Raw genomic sequence first — 21299 nt, forward strand, 5'->3', positions numbered from 1 at the left:
GTGCTCTCATGTACAACAGGAGTACAGTGAAAAGTGTATAATGTCGCCACACAAGGCGCCATCTTAGGTTCAAGAACCTAAGTACAGAATCTTGAGAACAAGCCAGAAAGAAAGAACACATTGCAGTAATTATGGTAGAGTGTAAAACATACAAAATAAGGTTAAAAGTTACACATTGCAGATCTTCTTAGTTTTAAGAAGCAAATAAATAAATAAAGCTAAAAGTCCAAACATTACTGTCTTTCTTAAGTGCTTAGCCATGGTAGGACTGCACTTCATGCTGAGAGCAGGCCAGGCCAAGAGACCACCACATACCGCCAAAAGATCAACTGAGAGTCCGCCACACCGAGCCGACAGCCCAACATGCTGAGCTGAGAGTCCGACACACTGAGCTCTGGAGGAAAGGGTTTATTTTATGTGTTAACTTTTCAGGAGAGCACGTTTCCATTCAAGGCTGAGAACTGCTCATTTGTCCACTGTTCTCCTTAGCACATTGGTCGACCAACAAAAAATGCACAAATGACTGCCTTCCAATGATTCAGTGCTAAACGACTGGGCAGTTTCAGGGTCAGTTTTAAATCTAGGCACACACTAACACTGAAAGCTTACTGATGATGGAATGGTCCAAAGGAAGGTCCCTTAGTATTCCTGTGCTGGGTATCATAGAGTCTTGACTGGGCAACATGGATGTAATATCCTGATGGCAGCCTTAAAAGCTACCTAATCTTAATGGCATGCAATGTTACTGCATTGTCTCACTGCTACTTTTTCTTTAGAGGTCAGTTGGGCATGTAAGGTGTAGACATTTGAAAGTGGGATTACCCAAAAATATCAAACATACAATCAGATAGGAAACCAGACATTTATTCTGCAAAGACTGTAAAAGTAACAAGGTCTGTGAGTCCTTTGCACAGCAAGGTAGGGTTGCTTGCCCTTTGCCTTTTAGAATATTAAGCAATTAAGTGAAATCCAAATCCAGTTCATTAATCTTGGAAGTGGGTTTTAATGAGATTCTTTCTGGCCTCTCAGGCCTGGTGATGCGTTGTTCTGTCTTGTTGTCTTTTTCATTCTCAGGAGGTTGCCACTGGTCCCTATTTTATTTGTTTCCGGAACATACTCCCTTAGTTGGCACTTGTTGTGGAGGGAACTTGATAACACAATTTAAAGGTCTGCTAAAAACATCTAGTTATGGAAACTTTACCTTAAGGAGATCCATGATCTATTCCACTATCACCATGATGGAAGAGTGAGCAATGTCGTATCTTTCTTTTGCGTCAGTCTGAGGGTTTCCTCAAGGTGTCATGAGTCATGTTTGGAGGAATTGGCTCTTGTCTCCCAGCAATCATTCATTGCTTTGCCCAAAGGAAGAATTAAAGAGGTGGGACCCTGTGAGCTCTCTGGCATTTAAGAGACAGCAGCTCACAGGATATCCGGCACAGGCCTCCAAACGTTGACGTCAATGGTCACATTTAATTTGAATATTGATGAAGTAGAAGACTTTTCTGGTGATGAATCATCTTTGGTGATTGGGCATTGGCAATGAAACACAAGTGTAGTCAATAGTGTCCTGCATCTGGGGGCTGTGGTAATGGTGGGGAATCCCACTGTCCAAACTGTTTGAGTCCCCTCATCGCAGGGGAAGGATATAAACAAGTGCAATCCAGAGTAAAGTTCATGGATTGAGATTAAGAGATGTCACACAGGCCTTGAGTTGCACCTTGAAATAAGCTACTGGCATAAAAATTCAGGGCAGCTCTGACCTTGATGGCCGCTGGAATGGGATTGTCACCCAGTCCTTCTGAGCACAAGTCCTGCTCCAATAGATAACATTTCAGTTATGATGGGGCAAGATATTCTTATTTGACACCTATGCTGTCTGGGTCTAGCCAGCTCAGAGTCAGTCCCTCAAGGGAGGAAACTCTCTGAATCCCCTGTTTATTTTTTTTTTCTTTTTTTTTTAACCCCCCACACTACCACCTAAGTGCGGTAGTGCTTATTTTATCCCCAGCACCCATGGTGTGTGTGTGCAGGTGTGAGACACAGTGAAAGACACAAAGTGCACCAATCTTTATTCAATTTCCACCACCAGGAAGATAGGAAAACACCCGGGTGGCCAGTGACAAGCGCTGCCCTTCACATCAAAGGACAGTGCTGTGCGATCAAACAGTGAGGGGGAGGGTAGGGACTAAATCAAAATAGAGTTGGAGGGAGAAATGATGCACTCCACTCCCTGCGGCGCCCACCTCTCCCTGAACAACTCCAGGGTGTTGGTGGACACCGCGTGCTCCTTCTCCAAGGACACCCGGGCTCTAACGTAACCGCGGAAGAGGGGCAGGCAGTCGGCCCTAACGACCCCCTCCACGGCCCGCTGCCTGGACCTGTTGATGGCCAGTTTGGCCAGGCCCAGGAGCAGACCCACGAGGAGGTCTTCAGACCTGCCCTCCTTCCTCCGTACCGGGTGCCCAAAGATCAGGAGCGTGGGACTGAAGTGCAGCCAAAAACAGAGGAGAAGGTTTTTAAGGAAATCAAAAAGGGAGTGCAAACGCCCACACCCAATATATACATGGTCCACGGACTCCACAGCGCCACAGAACAAGCAGTTGGGCTGGGAGTCCGTGAACCACCGCAATCTGCGGTTGCAGGGGACTGCTGCGTGCAGCACCCTCCACCCCAGATCCCCGAGAGAAAGGGGGAGGACTCCCGCGTAGAGAGCCCTCCACTGGGGACCCCCACCGCCCGGTGGCAAATGGGCACGCCAAGGCGTGTCCGGACGGTGGAATCCCCTGTTTATATCTGTCAGCCACGGCTCCCTGATTGGCCCAGGATAAAAGTCCCAATCAAGGATCTCGTGGTCAATGAGATCCACCTAATTCCAGTTACTGCAGAGGCATAATTTTAAGATGAGAGGAGAAAGATTTAAAAGGGACCTGAGGGGCAAATTTTTCACATAGAGGGTTCATAGTGGAACAAGCTGCCAGAGGAAGTGGTAGATGCAGGTACAGTTACAACATTTAAAAGACATTTGAATAGGTACACAAGCAGGATAGGTTTAGAGGGATAAAAGCCAAATGCAGTCAAGTGGTTTAGTTTGGGAAGCTTGGTCAGCATGGACAAGTTGGACCAAAGGGTCTGTTTCAATGCTGTATGACTTGATGACTCCATCTGTTGGACTCTGACACAAACCCAACAGGGCAAAGACCAAGATCCCTGATCTTTATAGTACCAAGCACCTGATTAAGCATGGCTACCCTATATTGTAATTGGATAAATCTCTTGAACCAACTGTGGCAGTACTCTTGACTGACCGCAGTTTCCAAGTAACCATAAAGTAAGTGAGGAAAGGAAGCTAAGACCCTTAAGATATATCCTGTGTCAATAGGGGCTTTAAGACATATCCTGTATAGATGCAAGAGATGCACGTGTGACCCTGCATTCAGCATGATCTGGCAAAAGTATCAAAGAACCAAAGTAGTTTGTTAGTTGGTCCAAGAGAAGGCACAATGTGATAATGCTGGTGGTTTGTTGTTGCTGACTTTTGCAGGCGTTAGATCAGAAGGATGATGGTCATGGATCAGGCAGGGATTGTGGATAGTTTCAGAGAACATCTCTGGGGTGCCCGAAGCAAACAACCCCACCGCCCTGTGGCTCAACACTTTAACTTCCCCTCCCACTCCACCAAGAACATACAGTTCTTGGGCCTCCTCCACTGCCAAACCCTTACCACCTGACATGCGGAGGAGAAACACCTCATCTTCCACCATGGAATTATCCAACCACACGGGATCAATGTGGATTTCACCAGTTTCCTCATTTCCCTTCTCCCCACCTTATCCCAGACCCAAACTTCCAATTCGGCACCACCTCTTGAACTGTCCTACCTGTCCGTCTTCCTTCCCACCTATCTGCTCCACCCTCCTCTCTGCCGTATCACCTTCACCCCCACCTTCATCTACCTATTTTATTCCCAGCTAACTTTCCCCCATCCCGAAGACCCCTATTTATCTCTCAGTCCCCTTAGGCCACTAGCCTCATTCCTGATGAAGAGCTTATGCTTGAAATGTTGGGGGGCAGAGTTCAACATGGGTCAGGCCAAGCGACTCTAAAATGAGAGCAGGGCCTGCCCAAGTCAGGAGATAGGCTGTGCAGAAGGCCTGATTCAGTGTGCCAGCATTGCATTAAAGGTTAATTTTAAAGCAATTTGAACCATTCAGCAAAGGTGGGGGAAAGGGAAGAGATTGATTAAGTTGGGAAAGATGGAATATGTGAGTCTATTTGCAAGTAACATAACAATAGACTGTAAGAGCTTCTGTAAGTGTGTAAAAGAAAAAAGTATTAATGAGGAGAAATGTAGGCCTCTCGCAGTCTGAAATAGGAGGTGTTAATGTTGGACAACAAGGAAATGGCAGAGCAATGAAACAATTGTCTTCAATAATCTTCCTGAAATGCTAGGGAAATGTCTTTTAGGAAAAAGGAATTGAAGGTGATTTGCATTAGTAAAAAAAATTATTTGAGAAATTAATGGGATTGAAAGCTGATAAATTCCCACAGTCAGATAATTTATATCCCATGTCACTGAAAGAGGTGGCCATAGATTTGTTGGTTGCTATTCTCTCAAGATTTTGAAGATACTGGAACAACTGTGGCTGATTGGAGGGTGGAAATATAACCTCAATATTTTAAAAAAGGAGGGATTGAAAACAAAGAAATGTAGACAAATTAGTCTAATAGCAGGAGTAGAAAGAAAATTGGAGTCACTTATAAAGATTGTGATAATAGGACACTTAAAAAAAACCAACTGGATTACACAAGGTCAGCAAAAATTTATCAAAATCATTTTGACAAACCTATTGAAGTTTTTTGGGGATGTAACTTGTACAGTAGATGAGGGAGAACTAGTGGGTGTAGTCTATTTGGAGTTTCAATCAGCTTTTGGTAAAGTCTCATATAAGAGGATAGTGTACAAAATCAAAGCACATGGGATTGGTGTTAATATACTGACATGAATTGAGCATTGGTTAGTAGACAGGAAACAGGAGTAAGAATAAATTATATGGTGTACTGGAGGCATTAATGCTTGAGCCCAGCTATTCACAATATATCTCATTGATTAGGATGAGGAAATCAAATATAATATTTCCAAGTTTCTAACTACAGCAGGTCCCTCATTTGCACATGTTGGACTTACAAATGCTTGTACTTAAAAATGCAATTCCATACAGGAGTTTAATTTTAAAGATGAAACATACAAATCTTTCCAGTACTTACGAATGCTTACTTTGTATCATCCTGTATTGTGTTCCTATTTGCATCCAAATTGACTTGCAAATAGATTCGCGAACAGAAACCATTTGCAACTAGGGGACAGCCTGTACATAAAATTAAGTGGGATTGTGAGTAGTGAGGAGATTGTAAAGAACCTTCAAGGCAATTTAGACAAGTTGAATTAATGAGTAAATGAATGGCATATGGAGTGTAATGTGGATGTGTGTGAAGTTGTCCATTTCAATAGCAAAAACAGACTGGCAGCATATTTCTTAAATGGTGATAAGTTGGGAAATGTTGGTGCACAAAAGGACCTGGATTTCATTGTATGCCCATCATTGAAAGTAAGCATACAAGTATAGCAAACATTTGGGAAGGCAAATGATATGCTGGCCTTCATTGTCAGAAGGTTTGAGTATGGGAGCAAGGAAGTCTTACACCAGCTCTACAAGGCCTGGTTGAGAGCACACCTGGAGTATTGTGTGCAATTTTGGTCTCCTTATCTAAGAAAACTTTTACTTGGCATAGACGACGTGCAGTAAGGGTTCACCAGAGTGATGTTTGGGATTACAGGTTGTTGTATGAGGAGAGATTGAGTTGACGGGACAGGAGATCATAGTCTCAGGCCATTTTGACCAGAGATGAAAAGAGATTTCTTTACTCGGAGGGTGTGAACCTATGGAATTCTCTGCCACAGAAGATCTACAGAAACCAAGTCACTGACTTAAATGGAAAACAAAAATAGACAGAGCCCAAGTCACATGATGTACATCTCCCTGTCAATAGCTCACGAGATAATGTGACAACACAGTTGTGCCAATGAGGAGTTTACCAAGTTGTCATTATTGGGTCAAAGTTATAGCCATGACATTATATACCAATCCTACTGTAGCAGTGGAAAAATGTGAAATTATCCATTTTATTGTTTATTTATCTTTTCTATTTCCCAGGGTAAAATTGCTGATCGTGTTGGATATTTTCCTGCAACGTTTGTTCAGAAAGTGCTGGTGGGTGAGAAGGTCTTCAGATGCACCAAACCATTCTCAGGCTGTAAAGAAGAAGGACAGATAAACGTGAAAGAAAATCAGGTCATTTTATTTCCAATGTTCTTAATGAAAAATACAGCTTATGCGATTGCTTTCCAAATTAATTTTATTTGGAACTAATTGTAAAATATGGATTCGGAATAAGGTAGAGTAGGGGTAAGATCTCTAAATTAGGAAAGGCTGGTTTCACTGGGCTGACATCTAATTTGATAAACTTGAACTGGAAGCAGCTACTTGAAGGTAAATCGGGAGAGTTCAGAACAAGTGTATTCTCACAAGGATAAAATTACTCCCCAATCTGGAGTTCTCTGGATGCCAAGGAGCATACAGGGACCAATATGGTGCTTAAAGTATGGCAGAAATGGCAGCTCTACATTCTCGGACCTGAATTTTATGTTAGTATAAAAGCTGGAAATGAACCCGCTCCTTTTGGCCAACTAGCCCTCAAGTCATTTAAACACCAGGAGCTCTCTTGTCCTAGCAGTTATAGCCAGGAGTGGTGCCCACTGCTGAGACTGCAGTAAGTCCCTGAGGAAGATGGGTTGCGGTAGAAACAGACTTGGATGAAAGGCTGTGGCCTCACCAGGGCCAAGCTGGCAAGACCTGGCAAGGAGGAGAAGGGGGCATGACCATCACCAGCGTAAACTAAATCCAAAGGTAACTGGAGGTGACCCTTAACCTTCCATCAATTATCTTAAATTCTTTCACAGAATCTGGATACCATTGGCTAAGTCAGGATTTATTTACCATCCTTAACTGGCCACTTAAAAGTATCAATTAATCCTTATCTGAATGGAACAACTGACACCTCCCCTCAGTGCTGGTAACATTGCAGTGGGAATGGGATTGATTCAGTAGACACCAAGATGTGGCACTAGTATAATACCTGGTGGTTGGTGGTGGTGGTGCAGAGGTAGGATTTGTTTATAAGAAGTGAGGTTGTGTATATCAAATGGGTATCAATGGAAAAGCACAATGGAAGGAGGGGAGGAAGCAGGTCAGCAAAGCAAGTTTGTAAAGACCAACCCACCAATTACAGACTTAAATTTTAACAGTAAGGAATAATTCTAGAAATAATTCTTCAGGATAGAATTAATAGTCACGTGGAAAATTGTGAATTCATTTGAAACAGTCTGCCTAATTTGTTGACAAAAAGTTATGTCTAACTAACTTACTGGGGTCTTTTGAAGAGGCTTGATCGAGGGTAACATAGAGTCATACCGCATGGAAACAGACCCTTCGTTCCAACTTGTCCACACAAAATAAATATCCTAAACTGATCTAGTCCATTTGCCGACATTTGGCGCATATCCCTCTAAATCCTTCCTATTCATGCACCCAACCAGATGCCTTTTAAATTTTACAATTGTACCTGCCCTGTCTACTTTCTCTGAGTATGTTCCACCACCATCTGCAAGAAAAAGTTACCTATCAGATTCCTTTTAAATCTTTCCCCTCTCACCTTAAACCTGTGCCCTCCAGTTTTTCAAAGTCTCCATGCTGCTCATGATTTTATAAACCTCTATAAGGCCAACCTCCAACCTCTGACACTTCAGGGAGAAAAATGCCGAGCCTATTCAGCCTGTCCCTATACTTCAAACCCTCTGGTCCCGGTAACATCTTTGTAAATATTTTCTGAACCTTTTCTCCATGAATTTCTAGAAGGCATTTGATATGGTGCCACAGACTTGAGGGAAGTTATTGGTGATGGAATGAAAGGGACAATAGCAACATTGATACAAAACATTTAGGATATGTACAGTAATTGGTACTAGCTATTGTTGTAGGCTGGACTAAGGATTGTAGTAGAGTTTAAAAGTGTGGTACTGGAAAAGCACAGCCAATCAGTCAGCATCCAAGAAGCAGGAGAATCGACGTTTCGGGCATAGTCCTGATGAAGAGTCCTACTACACTCTTTGTAGTAGAGTTTTCCAGGAGTCTGAACTGGGACCCATTGTTTTTCTCTATATATACTAAAGGTCGAGTGTTGGTGTACAGGGGACAATTTCAAAGTTTGTAGATGATAGAAAATTTGAGAGAATTTTGTAAATGGTGAGAGGATATTGTGGAACTTTGAAAGACCCTAATTAATCAGGTAATGATTCCTGAAAGGACGTGATACAACTAAATAGCATTTTACAGCAATTGAAAGTGGTTATGTGGTCACCATTATGTTCACATTTTATTCCAGAATTTTATTGGCCAAGGTTCAATTGAGGCACTCATGAGGACATTGAATGATTATTTTAATAGAAAAACAGATTACTGGGAAAAGCAGGAGATTAGCATTCCATAGAAAATGCTCAGAGAACGAGGGCAGTCATGATGGGTCATTTCGCCTCCTTCTGCACTGTAACAATTCAGTAATTCCATGAAAGGAAAAGAAGTTCAACAGCTGGGAGAACACAGGCATTTCTGTAGTTGCAGGTGTGATCCCAAGGTGGTGCATTATCTCTCTACTACCAGATCTGAAAATCACCGACTGGTTGCAGAATATTCTGAAGGGGAGACTGAACATTGTACTGATACTAACAGTACAGGTAGAAAGAGGGATGAGGCTGTATAGACAGATTTTAGGGAGCTGGAAATAAATTAATAGGTATAACCTCAACAACAGTAATCTCCAAATTATTCTCATTGCATGTGTTAGATATAGGGATACTTATTACAGAATCATAGAATCATGCAGCATGGAAACAGACTCTTCGGTCCAACTCATCCATGCCAACCATCCTAATCCAGTCCCGTTTGCCAGCGTTTGGCCCATATCCCTCTAAACCCTTCCTATTCATGTACCTGTCAAACGTCATTTAAATGTTGTAACTGTACTCACCTTTACCACAGACTCTGGCAGCTTGTTTTACATACACACCAACCTCTGTACGAAAAGTTTGCCCCTCTAGTCGCTTTTAAATCTTGCCTCTCTCACCTTAAACATATGCCCTTGAATTTGAGTTTTGGACTCCCCTACCTGAGGAAAAGACCTTGGCTATTCAACATATCCATGACCCTCATGATTATATAAATGTCTATAAGGTTACCTCTTCAGTCTCTGACACTCCAGGAAGACTAGCCCCAGTCTATTCAGTCTCTCTCTATACATTACTGAAGAGCTGGTGCAGAAGTCTGTGGATGGTGGGAGGGAAGACTTTCAATTCCTAGGCAATGGGATTAGTTCTGAGAAAGGTGGTATCTGTAGTACCTGAAATAAGGCTGACTAGGTAGAATGAATATCAATTGGATAGCATTTTAGAGGTTGTGATCATAATTTGGTTACTGTGGTTTTGCAAATGGACAATGGTAGACCAGGAGCAAAAGTTCTTGTTTTAGGAACAACCAGTTTTATAAAGACAGTGAGATTTAGCAAAGGTGAACAGGAAACAACTCAGAATGATCATTAGAATTAGAGAGGAGAAGCATTCAAGTAGACAATAATCAGGGTTCAGAATGAATACATTCTCACAAAGAAGAGCAGCCCAGCTGCCAAATGTAGAGAGAGGAGAGTTCTATCAGATACCATGCGTTTAATGCAGCAGAAAGTCTAAGGGAGTATAGAAAGCACAAGTTAAAGCAAAAAGGACATTAAGAAAGCAAAGAGAAGGCATGAAAATATTGGCAAATAAAATTGTGAGAATTCTAAAGTTATTTTATAAGTACATAAAGCACATAATAAGGAAATAAGGGAAGAGTAGAAAAGGGTAACTTGTGTTTGGACAAATGAGTTGAACACCCAGGGTGAGCTGAGAGTCACTGATCTTAACACCAAAGTAGCATTTGATGAAGTATAGCGTCAAGGAGTCCTAGCAAATGTCATTGGGAATCAGGGGGAGAACTTTCCACTGGTCGAATTCATGCCGACCAGAAAAGAGATTGGTTGTGGTTGTTGGAACTTAATCATCTCAATTCCAAAACATCGCTGTACAGGAGCTCCATGCTAGACCCAACCACCCTTGGCTGCTTCACTAATGACTTCCCATCATTAATATATCAGAAGTGGGGATGTTTATTGTGCAAACATCAATGTTCAGCACCATTCATGACTCCTCAAATATGGAAACAGTCCATGTCCACTTGCAAGTCCTGGAAAACATCCAGGCTTGGGCTAATGAATGGCAAGTAATATTCATACAGGTAAAGTGCTAGGTATTAGGTGTCTCAAACAAGAGAGAATCTAATTATTACCCTTTGGCTTTCAATGAATTACCATCATTAGATGCCACATTATCAACATTCTGGGGGTTACATCGACCAGAACCAATGATATAAATACTATGGCTACAAGAGCAGATCAGAGGCAAGGGCTTTGCAGCAAGTGAATCCCTTCTTGTCTTCCCAAAGCCTATACACCAGCAACTAGGCACAAGTCAAGAGTGTGATGGAATAACGCCCCACTTGCCTGGATGGTGCAGATCCAACAAAGTCACCCAGGACAAAACAGCTCACTTGATTGGCACTGGAATAGCTCACCAAGGTTCCTTCGACAGCATCTTCCAAAATCACAAATTCAAACATCAAGAAGGACAAGCACTGAGAGCATGGGAACCCCACCTCCTACAAGTGATTTGATTGCATATTTTGAGGGGGTACGAAGGAAAGTTGATGACGGTAGCACATTTGATGTCATCAACATAATTTTCATAAGATCCCAAGTCACAAACTAGTCAGAAAAGTAGACAAGGGATGGATCTAAGGGAATGTAGCAAGTTGGGTCCGAATTAACTTATCGAAAAGAACCAAAATGTCAACACATGTTTTTGTGAGAGGAAAGCTGTTTCCAGTGGTTTTAGAAGGCTCAACAAGAGATCCCTGGTTTATTGTAAATATTGATGATTTAAACCTAAATGCAGAGAGCATCATTAAGAGTTTACAGATGATAGAAAAATTGTCTTTGATAATGAGGAAGAAAGCTGTAAACTGCAGAAAGGGATAAGTGGACTGGTCAGATGAGTGGAAACTAGCAAATAGAATTCAGTCTGGAGAAGTGTGAACCAATGCATTTGGAGAGGATAAATAAGGTAAAGGAATACAATAGTCCCCTGTACCTGTGGGGGATATGTTCCAGGACCTAATGCCGATGCCCCAAACAGTGGATAGAAGCGAACCCATTCATTTAAATGGGAAATTCACCTCCCCGTCAGCCCCCTGGTCCCTGGTTCTGGAATGTTCCATGTCATATGTTCGGGCCGTGGTAAACCACAGGTGACTGAAATCGTGGTAGTAGGACCCACAGATACAGCAGTCGTCCTCTATGCAATAAATAATAGGTGACTGAGTGCTGTAGAGGGAGAAAGGGACTTTGGAGTCATGTCCATGGATGCCTGAAAGTAGCAGAGCAAGTAAATAAGCTGATTAAGGAGTCATACAGAATATATACCTTTATTAGCTGGGGCATATATAGTAAGAGCAGGGAGGTTATGCTCTGTTTAGCTTGAGGACTGTGTATATTTCTGGTTATTGTATTACAAGAAAGTTATGGCCCACTAAAAAGAAATCAGAGGAGATTTACACAGATGTTACCAGAATTGAGGAGAAAGTGAGGTCTGCAGATGCTGGAGATCAGAGATGGAAATGTGTTGCTGGAAAAGCGCAGCAGGTCAGGCAGCATCTAGGGAACAGGAGAATCGACGTTTCGGGCATTAGCCCTTCTTCAGGAAGGGCTAATGCCTGAAACGTCGATTCTCCTGTTCCCTAGATGCTGCCTGACCGGCTGCGCTTTTCCAGCAACACATTTCCATCTCTGTTACTAGAATTGGTTAATCTTAAATGTAAGGGAATATTGCACAGGCTGGGGATATTTTCTTTAGACCAGAGGAGGCTGAGGGATTTTTACCTGAGACTTAGATTTAAAGTCATGGTAGAGGATTAGAGGAGAGCTGAGGAGTAATTTTCTCATTCAGATGGTGGTGGGGTCTGAGCATCACTGCTTAAAAGAGTAGCAGAGACAGAACCCCTCGATGCATTTAAAAGAACTTAGATATGCAGTTGAAGTGTTGTATACCAGAAGACAGAGTTAGAAAGTGGTATTCGACTTGATAACTCTTTTCTGGCCAACACAAGCATAATGAACCAAATGATGCCTTCTGTTCAAATAGTTCCATGATTTTATGTAATTAAGTACCTTAAGCTTGGAGGTCTATCATGGGGCCTTTAGTAGCACGACAAGTGGCAAATGTCTGGCACAGAATGGATACCTACATGTCACCTGCCATTTGGGTCCTCACATGTCCACTTTCCATCTTTGAAACTGAAAACTAATTGTAGCAGAATCCTTTGCTAGAGTGTATAGATTTATAATCCACAACTCCTTTCAAAGGAAAAACACAGCTATGGACAGTCAACTCCTGTGATGTGTCTTTAGAAATTTCACTGCATTTAAGGCACAATATAAATACAAATTGCTGCTTTCTGCTCAATCTGCAATTCACAGCCATTTATGCTTGGTCATGAGGTCATTTACCATTGTTAAACCCTTTACTTTTGTACCTTTTAAAAATGTGAACCTTATATTTGCACTATACCATCTTTGAACCATAAAATGCCACACTGCTGTTATTGCAAATATTCAAGTTTGACATAGATGATCACTTAGAAGTAATTTCTAAACCTATCCTCTCAGTGTAGAGCCTCATCCATCACGGCATCATATTGAGAAATCTGGAGTGAACTGCAATGGCATCATCCAGAAACATTTAGAGTGATTTGCTAGTATGCCCCCAATAGACAATGTTACATATATTTGAAAATCAACTGTACTAAGCCAAAGAACAGGTATAGTTTACAAATAAAACAATAGCAATTTAAACCTCTTAAATGCTCCTGTGTTAATGCAAATTGTTGTAATGTGGTAATATTGGACAAGTCAGATCCCAGAATGAAATCTGGCTTGTTAGATTATAAGTTTTAGTTTCTTTTTGTTGATCTTGGTTGCCAGACAATGAACATATTCACAGAAGATTGCCAATGCACTTTTTCTGTTACCTGCAGAAGAGAGTCAAATGGAAACAAATTGTACAAATTCACTCCTCCAGGTTGCTGTACAGGCTGTGTGGTTTAAAATCAACTAAGTTTTTCAGATCAGATGATTAGCCTTTGGTATTGTAACATCTCCAAACTGGAGTAAAGAGAAGCAGATTTGATTTGCATTAAACCATCTATCACATGTGCATTTATATTTTCACAACTAATGTAAGTTAGTATTTGGAGTATTGTTGATGGTTTTAATGTTGTCACATGAATCTTTTGCAACTTGCTATTTAACACTTCCTCTTATTTGCAGATCTGTGTGGACAAGGGTGAAGAAACCAATGGATTCATTAAAGTGTGCAGTGGAAAGAAGAAAGGTTTTGTGCCACTTGACATCCTTGTCAATATCTGATGTGACATTGGATCTATGTAGTGAAGGTGATGTTACTTCCTGTGGTACTTGCCATCCTTGTTTCACATTATCAGCAAAGATGAATTATCTTGTGGTCCGTTGTGGACTGTCAGACTGCTAAAAAGAGCATGTTGAGTCAATGAAGGAGTTCAGAGTTGCTTCATGAAACCCAAATGCTGAAAATCTTAGCATTCATTTTCCAGACTGGAGAGAATATCTGCAGTTGTATGAAGGTTTGGTAAAAGCCTATCTCTATAAAACTTGACAATGGCAAGGACAGCTTAAATGTCTATATTGTCCATTTACACTTTATTGGCATCCAAATAGAAAGTAGCTAATCCAATATGGGGATTTTTTAAAAACTGTGTGTGTGCTCAATAAGTATGTGTTGTACTATGTTTTTTTCCAAAGGACAGCTGTTCCTGCATCACATTTGCTGGTTATGTTATCTTGTGACCAACATAGAGTTTTGTGGCTAAGGTGAGGTATAGTTTAATCCCAAAATTATTTGCCTTACTGGTGTTTGAACAGCTCACAGAATTACACATCTGCCTGAAACACATTTACTTGGAAGTCTAGGATCATAATTATCGTCAATTTTAATTGACCAAAAGAAATCTGCCTCTCATCTAAATGGGAATTATACTTTCCTCATGCTATATAAATTAACGTTATATAATGCTATATATATTAACGTTATAATGTTGGAGTAAAAAATTTCCATTTGTAGCAGCTTGCAGTTTTTGAAGATGGTCTGATCTACATTGATGCCAGTATAACTAGAGAAAGAAACTGGTCATCACTTACATAACAATTAAGGCACCACAAAACAGAAAAGTACCTTTGTTTTGTTATTAAAATCGATCTGGATATTTTCGTTTGGTTGGTCAAATGTTCAGAGAATCCCTACTGTGTGGAAGCAAGCCATTCAGTCCATCGTGTTCACACTGACTTATCCAAAGAGCATCCCATCATGATCCCACAACCTGCACACTACAGGCAATTTAGCATGGCCAATACGCCTAACGTACACATCTTTGGACTGTGGGAGGAAACCAGCGCACCCAGAGGAATCTCAGACAGACACGGCGAGAATGTGCAAACTCCACACTGACAGTCATCAGCGGGTGGAGTCAAACCCAGATCCCTGGCACTGTGAGGTAACAGTGCTAACCACTGAGCCACTATGCCATAATATATATTATAGACATAAATTAGCAAAATGCTTTACATTTTTAGTTACATGTAAAATTTATTTCTGGGTTGATATAAATAAAGATACTTGATTACCTACAGATCAAAATCTACTACCAAAAATAATTTGCCCCCAGATGATGAGTATTTGGTTTCAGCTACATTGCAAAATGGAGTGTGTGGAAGTCAAGCACATTCTCATAAGAGATCTAAGAAAATTGGTGCAAATCCCTAGATTGTTCCCAGCTTCCTCCCAGCTGTCAGTGACAATGATAAAGGTAAAGGGATAGGTTGCTCAATTGCTCTCTTGACTTAAGTAAAGTCCATTCAAAGAGCAGCCGAGAAATGAAAAAAAAGAAAAAGGATTTTCAAAAGTATTTGAAAAGTAACGGCCTCTTTTTAACTGAAACTATTACAATCCTATTTGAAATCTCATCTGTGTGCTTCTGGGAGGCAGTATTAAATAGTTAAATATTTGGCAGATGCTGGACCTGATATGATGCTTTTTTTTATATTAGGGGTCAAACTAGTCATCTGTTTTTAACAACCAAGTCCACTTAAGAATTGTGAGCAATTTTGTTGGGTGTGAAACCAGTCTTTAAACTTCACTAATGGCCAGTTGAAAAGTCATATTTCTGGAGATAGGATTTCTATGGATAGAAAGAATATATGTGGTAAAGATATTAAAAGGTTTAATATTTTAAAAAAGCTAAAATAAATTTACTAATTTCATTAAAATGTTAGAAATTAAGAGAATGAAAATAAAAGAGAGAACAGGTTGTGCAGAATTCAAGTATTTATATTTTTAATTGTAGATGTGTTTTCTCTGATTATTTTTGTAGAATGAATGTAATAAGATAACTCCTGACTGTTTAGTAGCTTGAACTGTAGAAGTAACTGTATGCTTCACCATTCTCAATGTATGGTCTGAAAATCAATGGAACTGGCCAGCCTATGAGGGAGTCATTTCTCTAGAACTGTTTGGATGTTTCAGGATTAATAAAAATAAACTTATTGGAAATCAAATAATGTATTAATCAATAAAAGATAAATGTTTACTTTTAAACAGTCATATGACAATTATGCTTTTTGATTACTCTGTGCTAGACCAAACAAAGAGTTTCTCTTTCTTTGTGTGTGAACTCAAATCCAATAAATGAAGGCAAATTTACCATCCAAGTTCTGTAGCAATGAGAGGGTCTAACAGATCACGCTTAGGGAAATTTTGTGAAATAAAAAAGGAGAGAAACAAACCATTCCCTGCATATCCTGAAAAGAAAACGTGTTTACATGTTGAATAAGTATTCATCACTGACCTTTCTTTGAAGCATTTCCCTATCCACATTGTCATTTTCATTAACATTGTTGCTGACATACAAAGTTGCCCATGTATTGTGTGTATATTGGTTAGAATGCTGGTCATAATCTAATTTGTGACATGTTCTTTCAATATGTCTCAAAGATACGATAAGGCACAATGTGGACTCAATTAATTGAGGTGGACTGCTGTTGCTGAACTGGAGAAATCCAGCTAGCTGACCATGATCTTGCACCAACTGGTCAATTAGCAAAATTGAGGCACAGGGCCTATCCAGTCTTGGCACAGGAATGTGCTACGAGACACCAACCTCAGCATCACTGGATGCAAAGGCAGATATTGACACTATTTTTTAAGAACCTGCCAACCCTGCATTCAGTTCTGCTTCCACATTCCAAATAGCAGAAAGCATTCTTCCAGAATGGAAAGCCTCCGATCTGAAGGCTGACCCTTGTGTAATCAAGAAACCTAGAAGCTGGCCATTGTTCAATACATTGGAAGGCTTGCAGAAACAAAGATGATCAGGACAACTTCAGGTTCTCTCCCAGCTTTAGACAAAAGGTAGGGTCTAGGACACTACTCTGATTAATCTTTCGGGGGCTCACATGTTGTGGCAGTAGTGTCCCTACCTTTGAGAGGAGATTTTCCTGCTCTTCAGATGCTGCCTGAACTGCTGTGCTTTTCCAGCATCACTCTAATCTAGAATCTGGTTTCCAGCATCTGCAGTCCTTGTTTTTACCTTGTCCCTAGCTTTGAGCCAGGATTCCTGGGCTCAAGTCCCAGTTGCTCCAGGGGTGTGTAATAACATATCTAGATGGGTTGATTAGAAATGTGGAACTCCTGCATTGTTGTCTTGGGGCTAGAATGACTGAGTTGCAGCAACTATAATCATGTTCTTTTGTGTTGGGTAAAACTCCAACCAGCAAGGGTTCCTCCCCCGCCCTGATCCTCAATGACTCCAGTTTTGCTAGGATCCTTAATGTGGGTTATTGCTGCTGTAATTTAAAGAGCAGTCACTTTCACCTCACCTCTAGAGTTCGTCTCTTTTGTCCATGGCTTTGCAGCTTATTTAAGATTCTTTCGTCCTGTTTCCTTTTGCCAGTACAGAGGAACTTCAATTATCCAGCATTTGATTAACCGAATTTCAGATTATCCAAACAAGATTGCAAGGTCCGGTGCTTGGCTAACAATGTTATCGGCATTCGATTATCCGGCATTCGATTAACCGAACAAAATACTCCCTGCCCAAGTCCTCCGGATAATCGAGGTTCCTCTGTAATTGGCTGCTCGCATTAAGAGCAAGAGAGTCCTTGATCTGCAACACAATTATTGGGTGGTCCTTCAAACTTCACAATATGTTAGCACTCGAACCCAAACTGTATACATGCGGATTTCAGTCCACTGTGACATGTAAACATTTCAGCTGACTAGGATAGCTTCTTCTATTACCATACACAGACCAAGATTAAACTTGCTTTTAACCTTCGTTCTTCTTTGTTCTTAAAAGGAGAGGAAACAAACATGCCTCTCACCAAAATGCTATCTTTTCTCCCAATCATTTTAAAGTCTGAAATAGGTCAGAGGAGATCAGAAGATTATGATTCAGTTCGTAAATGCATTTTCTCCCTGTCAGGTCCATCCTTGTGAAGCTTCCTTGACAACTCATCAGTTGTGACTCATCTAGGATCCCTCTCTCTCCCTCTCACCACACAGCCACTGAATTTACACCATAGTCATTGTGGCTGCAGCTCTTTTGAAAAAAACCCATAAAAGAGTAATAAAGTTTTAGTAGATTCAAGGTTATGATTTATGGAAATGACAATTTCAAAGTCCATCACCAAGAATGGCTCAGTAGCACCACTATCAACTAATCTATGACTTTGGGAGCCACAGTATCTGTTGAAACTTTTAATTGGAGAACTGTAGATGTTTTCGGTGTGTCTACTATGCTCTTGGTCATGGATCAGCTCTACTGGGTCATCCCTAATGTATTCTTCATTGTCATGAATGGCAAGAACCTTACCCTCCCATGCTCTCTCCTTCCCTTGTACTCTGTCTTTACCGCCAACCTTCTCTGGGACCCTGAATCCTTTTCTCCTCTGTGAACCTTGCTGAGTGGCCACCAGGGCAATCAATTCTCATTGTTACTGACAGCCACACCAGCAGACTACTCTTCTACCTTTAGAAATCTGCTGCTACAGGCAGTAATTGGTTCTGCTCCGATGTCTACCACTTCAAGTCAACCGTAAATCAAGCAACCAGCTCAATATGGCTAACTTCCAGAGATGGCCCCAAGATCTAAGGTTAGAACTGCCAACTTTAACCAGCCAGGGATCTGACCACTTGAGATTGCTGTGTACCACTCCAGAAATCCCAAACTCTATATCAAGCGCTGATAACTGTGTACAGTTTAGTACCTGCTCAACAAGTTGAATTCCAATTTGCTGCATCGTAGTCTCAACACTGATATGGTGTTTTCTAGCCACTGGTAAAATATAGGACAGGATTCATGATATTAGGATTCTGGGCAAGAGATTCCCCTCATGATTTTTCAGGAGCCCTTCTCCACACAGCCAGCACTGTCCCCACCCAATGGACAGAATCTTGTTGAGGTGTTGAGGGTCAGGATCTAATGGGCTGAAGTGCTGTCCAGCAAGAGCTGTCAGCCAGTCAGAAGCTAGTGGGTCTTATCTCAGCAGCATCTTGGAGGATGCCAGCATTACAGTGGGAGGAATCCCTAAAGTCCCAAGAACATACTTAGAGACCCAGAACAACGGGTGACATTTTATGGGGTGAGTGTGGGATAAACAATTTGAGATTCATAGGATGGAGGTGGGGGAGCTGATCAAAAGCAAGGAATATTCCCTGTTCCCAGTCCCTGAGGGCCTTCGATAAAGGGGCTTTTCCCACCCATCCATCCCACCACAAGGTGACCAGCTGCCCCGCAAAGGTTGACATCACATGGTTACTGGCCTGTTTTCAGCCGAGTTAACCTCAGCAGCAGCCTCCAGCCCCTGGGTGACATGTAATTGGCCAACTAACAGTTAGCAGCAGTGTGGGAAGATCAACCTTGAACTAGAACTTAATTCTGGTGGAGGTGGCAAGGTGGTAGAGTTTAGGTTCACCATCTCCCTTCCTAATTAAGAATCCTTCCTGCCTCCAAGCCCTTAACTTCCAAGAATAAAAGCTCTCCACTATTCTGGATGAATGCTCATTTTTTTCTCTCTAAATAGTGTTGCTTCTTTCAATTCAGTCAATTCATGTTGACAGATTGATCGTGTATGTTTGTATTGATCTCCATTACAATATGTTCTCATTCACAGCATGATATCCATCATGTGTGTTAATTCGAGTCTTCAGGTTCTGCTTTTCAGTCACTAGAAACATTTTACAATAAACTTGTTTTTATATTGCAATATAGTGAACAGTAATATCAATTTGAGAATAAACACAAGATAAATATAGGCAATTTATACATTCAATTTATCATTCATTCAAGTAGGCTTGAAGTTCAGATATCTAATCAATTCAGCCAACAAATAAACATTTGAGTTCTAACTGAATTTTTTTTTCTCAAAATCTATAGAAGATTCCCAATTTTCATTCTACCTTTTTATCTGCAGAAGACTTAGAATCACAGGCCGTTTGGTCCATCAAGTTCACACCAACCCTCAGAAGACCATCCCAACCAGACAAATCCCTCTACCCTATCCTTGCATTTCCCACAGCCAATCCACCTAGCCTGCATATCCCTGGACACTATGGGCCATTTCGTATGGCCAAACACCTAAGCTGCACATCTTTGGACTGTAGGAGAAAACTGGTGCACCGAGATGTAACGCACACAGACACAGGGAGAATGAGCAAACTCCTCACAGACAGTCACCCAGGGGTGGAATCAAACCCAGGCTTTTGGCACTTTGAGGCAGCAGTGCTAACCACTGAGCCACTGTGCCAACCCTACTTGTACAAAGCAGACTCTGAGAACAACAGCTCTCAAACAGGCAAAGCAGCTAATTTCTCACTGAAGGCAAACCAAGAAATAAAAAGCACTGATTTTACTTTCCTTTATAATTGTCTTATACAAACTTACACAGAAAATTGAGGTGGGAATTTTGATATCAAGATCAAACCTTAAAATATATATATTTATTATTTTTTTAAAATCTGTGCATTTTTTACCATGGTAGAGAAATTTTATAATTCAGTTATAAAGTTGTTTCTTCCAAATCCAAGCAATAATTATAAATTTAATTTGGCATTAAAAGCCCAGTTACACTTTATTGAGAAAGATGAACTTCGTATAAGTTATTTCTGCGGTGAAATTAACAGTATAAAATATGGAATTTTGCCACACATTAATTGATTTCTAAAAATCCATTCATGAGAACCTAAACATGGAAAAACAGGGAAATTACTGACAATAGCTTCTGGATTTCCACATTTTACAGCATGTGCAGACACCAGAGATCTCTGTCAGTTTTACATTTGTAATAACAGTAAACTTAGAGAGTTATGGCATTATTATAATTAGAAACACTGGGCTAGTAGCAACATAATATTGCTTAGATCCAGGCTAGATGCACCACAAAACCAGTAGCTTCGATGAATTGTGATAGACACAATCTTGGTTAATTTCTAGTTTTCCCTAGAGTTTTTTTTAAGTTAAGGGATTTCTTTTCTCCTGACATGCATGGTGTTGCAGTGTCATTATATCTATTAGCAGGATGCCAGTGGTTTTGTAGTATTGGATGCAAAAGTTAAACAGTGAAAGCACAGGCAGCTTAAACTAAGCCTAGCCTCAGGAAGGAGCATGCAGCCAGTTAAGAGAAAGAGAGTATTGCTAGTAGCTCCCAGATCAGCAATGTTGGAGTTGTTTGTATCTATAGTATAAATCTTCTGAAAGATATTGGGGCCATAAAGTGTTTCATTACTGAGACATTTCAAACCTAGAAACTACAGCTCAAAAGGCCAACTGGCCAACTCCTGCTTCTATTTTATATATTGTCGTAAGTGTATTAATCAATGCAACTAACATCAATGGGGCAGGGGTATAGGCACAGATGTAAATGTTCACTTGATTCATTCCTAAACTGAAGGACTT

General features: G+C 40.8%; 1 protein-coding gene across 1 annotated transcript in view; it reads left to right on the forward strand.

The window, feature by feature from the left end:
- stac (SH3 and cysteine rich domain) overlaps positions 1-15936 on the forward strand; it is a 125953-nt gene extending 110017 nt beyond the window's left edge. Inside the window, exons 10-11 of the mRNA XM_043688836.2 lie at positions 6213-6350; positions 13585-15936. Coding sequence (XP_043544771.1) covers positions 6213-6350; positions 13585-13683 — 237 coding nt within the window. The 3' untranslated portion in view covers positions 13684-15936. The remainder of the gene's footprint in view (positions 1-6212; positions 6351-13584) is intronic.
- Positions 15937-21299: the final 5363 nt, after the last annotated feature.

The sequence above is a fragment of the Chiloscyllium plagiosum genome, unplaced genomic scaffold, assembly GCF_037043375.1.
Source record: "Chiloscyllium plagiosum isolate Xiang-an unplaced genomic scaffold, Cpla_swu_hap1 HiC_scaffold_4, whole genome shotgun sequence".
NCBI lineage: Eukaryota > Metazoa > Chordata > Chondrichthyes > Orectolobiformes > Hemiscylliidae > Chiloscyllium > Chiloscyllium plagiosum.